The sequence below is a fragment of the Procambarus clarkii genome, chromosome 58 (genome assembly GCF_040958095.1).
Source record: "Procambarus clarkii isolate CNS0578487 chromosome 58, FALCON_Pclarkii_2.0, whole genome shotgun sequence".
In the NCBI taxonomy this organism is placed as follows: Eukaryota; Metazoa; Arthropoda; class Malacostraca; order Decapoda; family Cambaridae; genus Procambarus; species Procambarus clarkii.
In genome coordinates this window covers 9,698,967-9,711,359 of record NC_091207.1, presented here as the reverse complement: position 1 = coordinate 9,711,359, position 12,393 = coordinate 9,698,967, and the positions used below count along the sequence as shown (strand labels likewise).

General features: G+C 40.8%; 1 protein-coding gene across 1 annotated transcript in view; it reads right to left on the bottom strand.

Annotated features, from left to right (window-relative positions):
* The window catches only part of LOC123767978 (uncharacterized), a 268,631-nt gene that overhangs the window by 140,920 nt on the left and 115,318 nt on the right, over positions 1-12,393 (bottom strand). Inside the window, exons 4-7 of the mRNA XM_069306497.1 lie at positions 4,629-4,778; positions 2,797-2,963; positions 1,231-1,403; positions 802-994 (exon numbers count right to left, since the gene is read on the bottom strand). Coding sequence (XP_069162598.1) covers positions 802-994; positions 1,231-1,403; positions 2,797-2,963; positions 4,629-4,778 — 683 coding nt within the window. The remainder of the gene's footprint in view (positions 1-801; positions 995-1,230; positions 1,404-2,796; positions 2,964-4,628; positions 4,779-12,393) is intronic.

Below are 12,393 nucleotides of genomic sequence, written 5' to 3'. Positions count from 1 at the left end.
ATTTAGAGCAAGAGGGTTAGGACTGGAGAAAATGAAAGTTGTGTCATCAGCAAATAAGATTGGTTTGAGGTGTTGAGAGGAATTTGGAAGGTCATTAATGTAGATGAGACAGAGGAGAGGGGCAAGTATGCTGCCCTGTGGAACACCAATGTTTATGGGTAGTGTAGGAGAAATTGAATTATTCACAGAAACATACTGGAGCCTGTCAGTAAGGTAGGACTGAAGGTATTGCAGGGAGTGACCTCTGACTCCATAATGATGTAATGTAAGAAGGTTTTGGTGGTTGACAGTGTCAAAAGCCTTGCGTAGCTCCACATATAACCCAACCGGGAACTCATTTTTATCACGAGCTATATGTTTCAAGTTAATAATACTAATAAGTGCATCGTTAGTGCTTTTATTGGGTCTGAAACCATATTGGCAAGAGCTAAGTATATTGAGTTTGGCTAGATATAAGAAAAGCTGCTTATAGATTAGCTTTTCAAATATTTTGACAAGGATGGCAGAATTATCTTCGTATGCTGGTGATTGTCTGCTTTGTAGCCAGGCTGTAGCGTCTTGTTTGAGTTATCTTTGTATGATGATGACTGTCGATGGTGAGGGGAAAGTTTTATTGTATATCCAGAATTTTTGTCACTGAACCACTATTGGAGTCAAGACTGCTGATTCTACATTCATGATGCCTTATATTCTAAGCGTCACCAAGGAACATTTATTCAAGTGAACATACTGCTCATCCAAACATTCTGCAAGTGAAGGATGGCAAATATTATTAAGTTCGAATATGATAACTGTACTCACAGTCACTTCTTGTGGTGGCAAGGATGGGTGTGGCAGCCATGGAAACCTGGTCGCCCGACCATGCTCTCACGCCCACCAGGTACTCCGTCCACCTGACCAGGCCGTCCACTATAGCACAGTACCGCTTCATCTCTACCCCACTTCTGGCTGTCTGCTCCTCATCCAAGCTGCCATTGCTACCAATCACCTGCATCTTGACAAGGAGAAAGATAAATATATGCGAGTGCGAGTTAACAAAATACCGTATTGAGCTCTTGGAAAAAATTTAATTTATTATAGTGAGTTTTGTGAGTACAGCATCAAGTTATACAGTATTACATGAGAGAGTAGTTTGTAGACTTTACCACTGGTCTAAGATGCTATAAGCTTGAGAATGAAAAGTGATGTAGAGAGAGAATGCCATCAGTCATGTATACACTAGGTGCTTACCTTAGACTGGAGCTGTGCCATGGTGTGGTTGAGGGAACCCTTGCTGTAGCTTTGATGAGCCAGGGCAGGTGTGTAGGTGAGGAGGTAGCCCTGAGGGAGGCCGTGTGCAGGGGGTGACCAGCACACCGTCATGGTGGAGTCGCTGGTGTTGCTCACCTCCACATCAAGCGGGGCTGCCACAAGCAAACTCTGTTATGTATTCCTTTAACGACCCATACAATACATATTTGCTGATGATACTACCTTCATCTATCCTATTCATCTATTTATACTGTCCACGTGGTGTAGTGGTAAGGTGCTCGCCTGACATTTCACGAGTGCTTTGTCCTGGGTTCATATCCTGGCCGGGAAGGATTTACTGGGTGTCAATCCTTAACTGTAGCCTCTGTTCACCCAACAGTAAAATGGGTACCTGGTTGTTAAACGATTTGGCGGGTCATATTCCTGGGAACACAAGATTAAGGTCCTGCCCGAAATGCTATGTGTGCTGGTGGCTGTACAAGAATGTTACAACTCTTGTATATATAAATAATACAAAACATAATAACCCACCCACCACACACTAAATAATATTGTAAATAATATTTTTAAAAGGTCCACTCATGGATGTCAACCAATAAACTCACTATTTTATTTATTTATTTAATTATTTATATATATACAAGAAGGTACAATGGTTTTAGGAAAGTACATAGCATTGGTGTTTTTACAATCTTGTAAAGCCACTAACACGTATAGTGTTTCGGGCAGGTCCTTAATCTAACAGATAATTTTAAGTAGGTAATTTGTAGCAAAATTGAAAAAAGTTAACAGGTACATTGTAAGAAAACAGTAGGTATATTTTACTAAAATTTGAGGATTATTTCTAAGTACATTGTAGCATAATTTGAGGATTTTTTTTGGTGCACTGTAGTAAAATTTGGGTTTAACTAAACATAGAAAAGACCTACTGTACTACATTTTATTTGGGAGTAAATCAACAAATGAAATTCAGCTTCAGATAGACAATGGTAACATGAGCAATAAAAATGATGGAAAGTTCCTTGGCCTATACTTAGACAAGAGACTCAACTTCAGCACCCACATACAACACATAACCAAAAATATCTAAAAAATGGTTGGTATACTCTCTAAAATCAGATGTTCCACACTCTGCACTCCTCTCACTATTCTACACGCTAATCTATCACTATCTTAAATACAGTATCTGTGCATGTGGTTCAACCTCTGCAAATTACCTCAAGCCCATCATTGCCAAAGAAAATGCCACAGTTGTCCCAGAGCCCTGGGATAGAATGAATGAGATGCACCCTTGTCCTCGTGACATCGGCCCATTGACCCCACATAAAGACTACTGTACCCAACACAAAGACTACTGTACCCAACGTAAAGACTACTGTACCTGACATAAGGACTACTGTACCCGACAGAAAGACTACTGTACCTGACACAAAGACTACTGTACCTGACATAAAGACTACTGTACCTGACACAAAGACTACTGTATCCGACATAAAGACTACTGTACCTGACAAAGACTACTGTACCTGACAAAGACTATTGTACCTGACATGTTCCTGATGTAGACGGTGAGGTTGGCGAGGGCGTAGCGCTGCGGGGAGCCACCGTCGACGGCGCCCACCAGGAGACGCAGAGGAGAGGCGTGGAGGTGGAGCGTCCTGCCCACACACACACGCCCACTCTCCGCCTCCACCAGCACCGGGGACCACGCACTGTAACACACCTCTCCTTATACTCCTCATCCCTAACATTATTGGTAGTAACCACACAGTATACATAGAATGCAATGTTGCAAGTGGCCAGTCCTCAGCTCCAGGACCTGGCCTGCTGTGTAATGTCATATAAGGTGCTCAGCACGAAAAGTATAACCTTTTATCAGTCTTGAACCATGATGCAATAGCTTGGCTCAATTTACAATTACAAGTGGAAATGGAATAATTTCTTGACCTCATGATGCAATAGCTTGGCTCAATTTACAATTACAAGTGGAAATGGAATAATTGCTTGACCTCATATACATATATATTTAAGAACTCTATATGACCCGATCAGGGTTCAAACCTGCATACCCAGGGCACAGCCCCTGGTATAAGAAAATAAGGAGGTTGAAGCAGTTGAAAAGCCTGACTTCAGGAGAGGACATTATGGCGACCTTAGAAATTTTTTTAGTGAGTATAATTGTTCAGACTTGTTGCTAGGCAAGGAAGTGAATGAGATGTATGTCAAGTTTTGTGAAATATATGATAAAGGCACGAACAAATTTATACCAAAACAGAGATGCAGAACTAGGAAACAGGAGTGGTTCAACAGAAATTGTGAGAGGGCCAGAGACCAAAAGACACAAAAATAGAATCAATACAGGAAGAGGCCAAACCCCCAAACATACCAGTGATACAAAGATGCGAGAAACAACTACACGGCAATGAGGAGAGAGGCAGAAAGAAATTTTAAAAAAGGGATTGCAGACAAATATATAACAGAATCAGGTCTATTCTATAAATTCATAAACAACAAATTGCAGGTAAAGGATAATATTCAGAGGTTGAAAATGGGAATTAGATTCACAGAAAATGAAAAGGAAATGTGTAAAACATTAAACGAAAAGTTCCAAAATGTGTTTGTACAAAATTAAATCTTCAGGGAACCAAACACAATAAAAATTCTAGAGAACAACATAGAGCACATCTGAATCTGAATCTGAATCTGACATAGAGGTGTCTAGAGATGAAGTGGAAAAAAAAGCTCAAGGAGCTAAATAAGAACAAAGCAGTTGGCCCAGATGGAGTTTCACCATGAGTTCTGAGAGAATGTGCACCTGAGCTTAACATTCCACTTCAACTGATTTGTCAGGCATCCCTGTTTACAGGAGTTGTAGCTGATATGTGGAAAAAGGCTAACATAGTTCCAATCTACAAAAGTGGAAGTAGGGAAGACCCCCTTAATTATAGACCTGTATCATTGACAAGTATAATAGTCAAAATATTGGAAAAAATAATTAAAACTAAATGGGTAGAACACCTGGAGGAAAACGATATAATATCAGACAGACAGTATGGTTTTCGATCTGGAAGATCCTGTGTAACGAACTTACTCAGTTTTTATGATCGAGCCACAGAGATATTACAGGAAAGAGATGGTTGGGTTGACTGCATCTATCTGGACCTAAAAAGGACTTTCGACAGAGTTCCCCATAAGAAGTTGTTCTGGAAACTGGAAAATATTGGAGGGGTGACAGTAAGACAGGGTGGAGGAGCATTGTATACTCTCGGTGGGGTCGAAGAACAGTGTATACTCACAGGGAGTGGAGGAGTGGTGTATACTCATGGGGGTGGAGGAGGGGTGTATACTCAGGGGGTGGCAGAGCGGTGTATACTCACGGGGGGTCGAGGAAGGGGTCGAGGTGGAAGGGTGTGTGAGGGTCGGCCTGGAAGAAGTGGAGGTGACGGTTGTACTGAAGCTGGTCGTCGTCGGCGGCCTCCACAGTCACCAGCGTTGTTCCGGCCTCCGCCCACGTCAACACCTCCACGCTGAAGAACACAACATATATAACTTATAACTCACCATGTATAACACTCAACATGTACAACCCATTTGGACTGTTTGCAGTCATTTAACATTTAGAGTGTAAACACACTATGCAAATAGAGGAACCCAGTCTATGGAACTCACTCCCTAATGAATTGAAAAGTTGTCCAACTTTTGCGTCATTTAAAAACAAAACTAAAAAGTACCTAATTTCATCGTTATAGTTTTTTACCTTTTGCTTTAAAATTGCACCGCATCTATTGCTACCCAATCTCCCAATCCTTATGTACCCAATCTGAACATCTTTACCATTGTGATCATTGATGTCTTCTTTTATGTGCTTTCAATCTGCTGTATGGTGTCTATTAATCTTGTTTAAATTACCAATAAAGTTGTCAATGTAATCAATCAAAGCTTTAATATACCAATGTGCTTTACTATATTTACTAATCTCTCTCATCTCATTTTTTCTTGCAATGTATCTGTTATCATTTTATTAATTCTGCTCGAATTTACCTACTTAAAATTATCTGTTAGATTAAGGACCTGCCCGAATCGCTGCGCGTACTAGTGGGTTTACAAGATTGTAAATACTATGCTATGTATTCTTTCAAACCCAATGTACCTTCTTGTATATAAATAAATAAATAAATAAATAAATAAATAAATAAATTTGGAAAAGTCAGTCGAGGGTGAGAGTTGACAAGAATGTCCCACTGACCGGTTCCTTCCGCGAATTTGGGATCATGAATCCCAATGGAGCCTCTTAGGTATTCCGGTAGTATTTCCTTAACTAATTCACCTGTAGCACTGGTCGAGGATAAGAATGCCGGCAATGCTAACTGTGTCTCCTTGCGAATACCTATACCTCCAAGTCTAACTGGGAGCGTTGCTTGATCCCATTGGTCATCTTGCAGGGAGAGGTTTAATAACACTTTCACGGTTATTGACCTTAGGAGTGAGTCATATTCTGTTAATTTTGGGCTGTCGAAGGAGGGAGCACACCTTAGGAAATAGGTCCAGTTTTACTAGTTTTACCAATAGATTTACGCTTCCGTGGTGTAGTGGTAATTAAGACACTCGCCTGGCGTTCCGCGAGCGCTTTGTCATGGGTTCGTATCCTGGCCAGGAAGGATTTACTGGGCGCAAATCCTTAACTGTAGCCTCTGTTTAACTCTACAGTAAAATGGGTACTTGGTTGTAAAAACGATTCTTCGTGGCAGGGATTGTATTCCAGGGACCTGCCCAAAACGAGACGCATACTAGTACGTGGCTGTACAAGAATGTAACAACTCTTGTACGTATATATCTAAAAAAAAAAAGGGTCAGTCTGGGCAAAGCCAGGCACCTTGTGAGAAGGTACAAAGCATCGTGGTCGTCCAAAGCCCCTATTCTTCCCTCCATCCTCCTCAGGTCGTTCAGCTTTTCTTCGAGGACTACCTCAATGGCGCTCAAGCCCAGAGGTGCCCCTAGCAGCACACTGTCGGTGAGAGCGATCACTTGGGCTTCTGGCAATATGATTCGCACTGCATCTATGGTTGGTTGGCTGGACGAGATGATTTCACACTTTGATGGGTTTAGGGTGAGTCTTAACTCCTCTCCCTTAGATTTCACCAGCTGTAGATCTTCTAGCGGGGACTCCTGTGTCCCTGCCAGGGTGCCATCGTCCAGGAACCAGATGTTGAGTTCGCTGGTCAACCTGCTTGTGACCTCTTTAACAGCCATGCAAAAAAGGAAAGGGGCAAGCAGGTCTCCCTGCTGGACACCTTCTGCGGAAACAACTTCATGTTCCCCAAACAACAGCGCCGATTCTCTACTGTACCCTGCTGAGACGAAGGGGAGTAGAGAAGGAAAGCTTGTTCGAACTGTTTCCAGTACCACATCCCTTTTTACCTGGTTGAAGGCATTTTTAAAGGCTAATTTAATTAATGCCTTATTTTCTGGGAGGTGCTTGATATAGGCTCGTGCTGCATGAGCTGCTTCTTCACAGCCATGAGGGACACGAAAACCTAGTTGATAGGGTCGAAGCATCGTTGCAGCGTCTATGCTAATTTTTCTGACAGCTGTCTTAGCAACAAGGCGCCGAAGTGTGTTACCCACGGCAATGGGTCTGACTCCACCATCCTTCTTCTTAAGGGCACAAAGGGATGCTCCGAAGAAAAAGGGTTTAAATGTATATTGGATCAACCCAGAGAGGCAGTTGTTGACAAACTTCATGACCTCTGACAATAGTGTCTTGGCAACTTCGCCGAGAACTGGATTTACCATCTCCTTGAGGTGCTGAGGTCTTACTCCAGTGTATCCCCCTGCTGAGCCTGGCGGAAATGACATGATGGCATTGTATACCTCTGACGCTTGGAGGAATAGAGGTCCCATGCCCGGGACATTTGTGTCCTGAGCAGTGGGCACCCTCGGTACTCTAGGAGGGTGTTTCTCTCTCAGTGAGTCGGCGGTAGCGGGATTTCTAGGGGCGATTGCGTCTTCGCTGGTAAGTAACCTAATTGCTCCTACTGTGTTGCTCCATTCATTTTTCTTGGTCATTTGTGTTCCTAGTTTAAAATTGTCATTGGAACTCTTGGGTCTGCCATGACGGTTTTTGTGTTAAGGAGGGATGAAGATCAAGTTGTCAGCTCTGGGGAAATTATTTATTGCCCTAGTGACTGATGAGGCTAGTGACTTACCTCCCCTTGCAGGTACGCCTAAGCAAATATTGCCAAACAGGAGCAAATTATGCCATGCTTTGATGGTGACCGCAGCATTAAGATTTGCAGACCGTTCATTCACTTTCCTTAGAAGGTCTGTATATTTCCCTGCTGTAAATGGGCGTGCTGCTTTAGGAATGTGGGGGAAGAGTTCTGGTCGTGGATGCTTTGATGGCCCCCAGGAGGTCATCTGATGACACGAAGTTTGCTGGAATGTGTGGGGGTGCTGAGGGGACCTGTGGGCCTTCTCTCTCTACAGGTACTGTCTGTGAACCCTCACAGTTGTTGTGTTGGCGTAGGGTTCTATCGTTTCTAATGCATTGAGATTCGTCACACACCCGACATGTTCCTCTGGATCTGGATCCTCTGGTTGCACATCTGGATGCACTGTTCCCAGGACCGTGTTCTTGGCTGACGGGTTCCTGGTTAGTTGGTGCAGTCCCCTCCATCCCCTGGGTGGGCTGAGACATCGGCCGGCGTGGGAATATCATGGCTTGGTAACTTTATCAGTCAGGAAAACCTGTCACGGGCACAGTTACAGCCACAGTGCGAGTAGTCACATTCCTAGTTACAGCGGCCAGCCGCCGCTTGCCCTTCGGGGTTAGGGGTTCCGCGCCGTTGGCCCTCACGGGATGGGGGGTGCTCCGCCGGAACCCCCAAAGTGCTAAGCCTGCAGATAGCTAAGAAATATTACCATGAATTGTAATTAGTGTAAATTCAAATAATGCAACTTTCAATTACTAACTATAGATGTAATTTTTTTATTTTTTTGTTTTTTTTTTAGATATATACAAGAGTTGTTACATTCTTGTACAGCCACTAGTACGCGTAGCGTTTCGGGCAAGTCCTTAATCCTATGGTCCCTGGAATACGATCCCCTGCCGCGAAGAATCGTTTTTTCATCCAAGTACACATTTTACTGTTGCGTTAAACAGAGGCTACAGTTAAGGAATTGCGCCCAGTAAATCCTCCCCGGCCAGGATACGAACCCATGACATAGCGCTCGCGGAACGCCAGGCGAGTGTCTTACCACTACACCACGGAGACTGCTGCTATTGTAACTATTAATTGTAATTGATTTAATACTTTATCATTATAATGATTATTCATTATAATTATTCTTAAAAAAAAAAATAAAATAAAATAAAATGTTTATTCAGGTAAGGTACATACATACGTGTACAAGAGATTTTCCAAAATTTGATCGATTTATAGATAGAGCTAGTACATACAATGCCTAAAGCCACTAAAAAAAAAAATCAAAATGTTTATTTAGGTAAGGTACATACATACAAGAGATTTTACAAAGAGTGATGGATTTATAGTTAGGGCTAGTACATACAATGCCTAAAGCCACTATTACGCAAAGTGTTTCGGGCAGGAAAAATTTAACATTAATGACTAAAACTTAATACTAATTGGATATAAAGAATAAAATGTGTTGAGAACAAATAAAAATAAAGACAAAAAAGGGGGGGAACATGGCTGAAAAAGCAGCACAAATAACAATTAGGTCGACAAACAGCGTTGTTTTTTAAAAAAGCAGACATGGGTTGACAATAGAGGGGTAAGGTAGGTTACAGGGAATTTATTAGGTAGTACTTCGTTTTTACTTTAAACTGGTTGAGAGAGGTACAGTCTTTAACATGGTTGGGAAGGTCATTCCACATTCTAATTCCCCTTGATTTGTAGAGCATTTCTAGTTTGATTAAGTCGTACTCTTGGAATATCAAAACTGTATTTATTTCTGGTGTGGTGCTCATGGGTTCTGTTACAACCTTCTATGAAGCTTTTGAGGTCAGGATTGGCATTACAGTTCAGTGTTTTATATATGTATAATACACATGAGAGAATGTGCAGTGACTTAATATCTAACATATTTAGAGATTTGAGTAGGGGTACCAAGTGATGTCTGGGGCCAGAGTTTGATATTGTCCTAATAGCAGCTTTGTGTTGAGTAATTAGAGGACGTAAATGATTTTGGGTAGTAGAACCCCAAGCACAAATACCATAGTTGAGATATGGATAGATGAGGGAGTAATAGAGAGTCACCAGGGCAGGGCGAGGAACATATCTGATCTTAGAAAGAATGCCAACAGCTTTTGAAACTTTTTTTGATATATTTAGAATGTGTCCCTGGAAATTCAGCTTGTAGTCAATGAGAATGCCAAGGAATTTGCCATCTAATTTGTTACAAATTTGGGTATTGTTTATTTTGAGATTTATTTGACTAGAGGATTTATTGCCAAACAGAATATAGAAAGTTTTGTCAATGTTAAGGGTGAGTTTGTTGGCAGTTAGCCAAAGATGGACTTTATTTAGCTCAGTATTCACAGCGACATTTAGAGCAAGGGGGTCAGGACTGGAGAAGATGAAGGTTGTGTCGTCAGCAAATAGAATTGGTTTGAGGTGTTGGGAGGCATTTGGAAGGTCATTAATGTAGATGAGAAAGAGGAGAGGGCCAAGTATGCTGCCCTGAGGAACACCAATGTTGATGGGTAGGGTGGGAGAAATTGAATTATTCACAGAAACATACTGGAGCCTGTCAGTAAGGTAAGATTTGAGGTATTGCAGGGAGTGTCCTCTGACTCCATAATGATGTAATTTAAGAAGAAGGTTTTGGTGGTTGACAGTGTCAAAAGCCTTACGCAGGTCCACAAATAACCCAACAGGGAACTATTTTTATCAAGTGCTGCATGAATCAAGTTAATCATACTAATAAGTGCATCGTTAGTGCTTTTTTTTGGGTCTGAAGCCATATTGATAAGAGCTAAGTATATTGTGTTTGGCTAGATAAGAGTAAAGCTGCTTAATTTGTAGATTAGTTTTTCAAATATTTTTGACAAGTTAGGCAGGATTGAGATAGGTCTGTAGTTGTTAACATCTGTGAGATCACCACATTTGTGGACAGGTGTTACTCTCGCTTTTTTTAGAATATCTGGAAAGGTTTGGAGTTCAAGTGACTTGTTGAAGAGCAATGCAATAGCAGGAGCTAGAAATCTGGAGACTTTTTAGAAAATTAAAGTTGGTATCTCCTCAAGGGCACCAGACTTGGTTTTAAGGGAAAGGATTATCTCATTAACGTCAATGGAATTAGTAGGCTTTAGGTACAGAGACTGTGGATAAAGATCAATTAATACTTTATTGTTATGCATTAGTCACCAATTATTTATCCACCCTAATTAGCTATTTGATTCATTAAAAATAATTGCTTATCATTATACTATTTGTTATTATTATTATTTATTATATAATAATAATAATATTTATTATTAATTTATTATTTATTAATTTATTATTTATTAATAATTTATTATTTATTATTAATTTATTATTAATTTATTATTTACCATTATAAAATAAACAAGTCCCCAATCTGAGCGCGTTTTCTTCCAACCTCAGAATTTTTTTTACATAGCGAGCTCAGCACTATGGACAACTATGATATCCTGATGTTTCAATAACGAGGTATGTAATTTTTAAACCCCTCTCACACACTCAACGACAGCCAGTTGTTTTTAAATTTTGCCCCGAGGGAAAAGTTTATTGGGCAGCGTCACTCATCCTGTGAGTGACCACACTGCCATAGTGACAGTATTGGGCAGCGTCACTCATCCTGTGAGTGGACACACCGCCATAGTGACAGTATTGGGCAGCGCCACTCATCCTGTGAGTGACCACACTGCCATAGTGACAGTATTGGGCAGCGCCACTCATCCTGTGAGTGGACACACCGCCATAGTGACTTAGTGACAGACACCAATATGTAACCATCAATGATACAACTTCTTCCACTCTACCAATTACCGTTGGAGTGCCACAGGGCAGCATCTTAGGACCTCTTCTATTTCTTATATATATAAACGATCTGCCTAATGTCTCTAATATTCTCAAACCTATATTGTTTGCTGACGATACTACCCTTATCTACTCAAACCTCAACCCACATACACTAAATAATGTTGTGAATAATGAATTAAAAAAAGTCCACTTATGGATGTCAACGAACAAAATAACATTAAACATCGAAAAGACTTACTACATCTTATTTGGAAACAAATCATCAAATGCAATTCAGCTACAGATAGACAACATTAACATCAGTAATAAAAATGATGGCAAGTTTCTTGGCCTATTCCTAGACAAGAGACTCAACTTCAGCACCCACATTCAACACATAACTAAGAAAGTCTCTAAGACAGTTGGTATACTCTCCAAAATCAGATATTATGTTCCTAACTCTGCTCTCCTCTCACTATATTATGCACTAATCTACCCCTATCTTAATTATGGTATCTGTGCATGGGGGTCTACCACTGCAAACCACCTTAAGCCCATCATCACACAGCAAAAATCTGCTATCAGAATAATAACTAACTCTGCTTTCAGACAACACTCAGCTCCCTTGTTTAAATCTCTAAACTTGCTAAATATTAACTCCCTCCACACATTCTCTTGTGTCAACTACATTTACAAAACCCTGTTCTTAAATGCAAACCATGCTCTGAAACTCTCCCTGGACAGATGTAATAGGACCCATTATCACCACACCAGAAATAAATATCTCTTTGATATCCCCAGGGTCAAACTTAATCTGTGTAAACACTCTATGCAAATTAAGGGACCTAGTCTATGGAACTCACTCCCTAGTGAATTGAAAAACTGTAAAACTTTTGCCTTATTTAAAAGCAAAACCAAAAAGTACCTAACTTCATCTATTTAGTTTCCTACACTGAGCTTTAATTTGCTCTGTACCTAGTGGTACCCAATCTCCTAATTTTTATGTAATATCAAACAACCTTATCATTGTGTTCATTGCTGTCTTCTTTTATGTGCTAGCCATATGCTGTATTGTGACTACCAATTTTTGTCAACTACCATTCAAGCTGTCATTGCAATCAATCTTATATTGTTT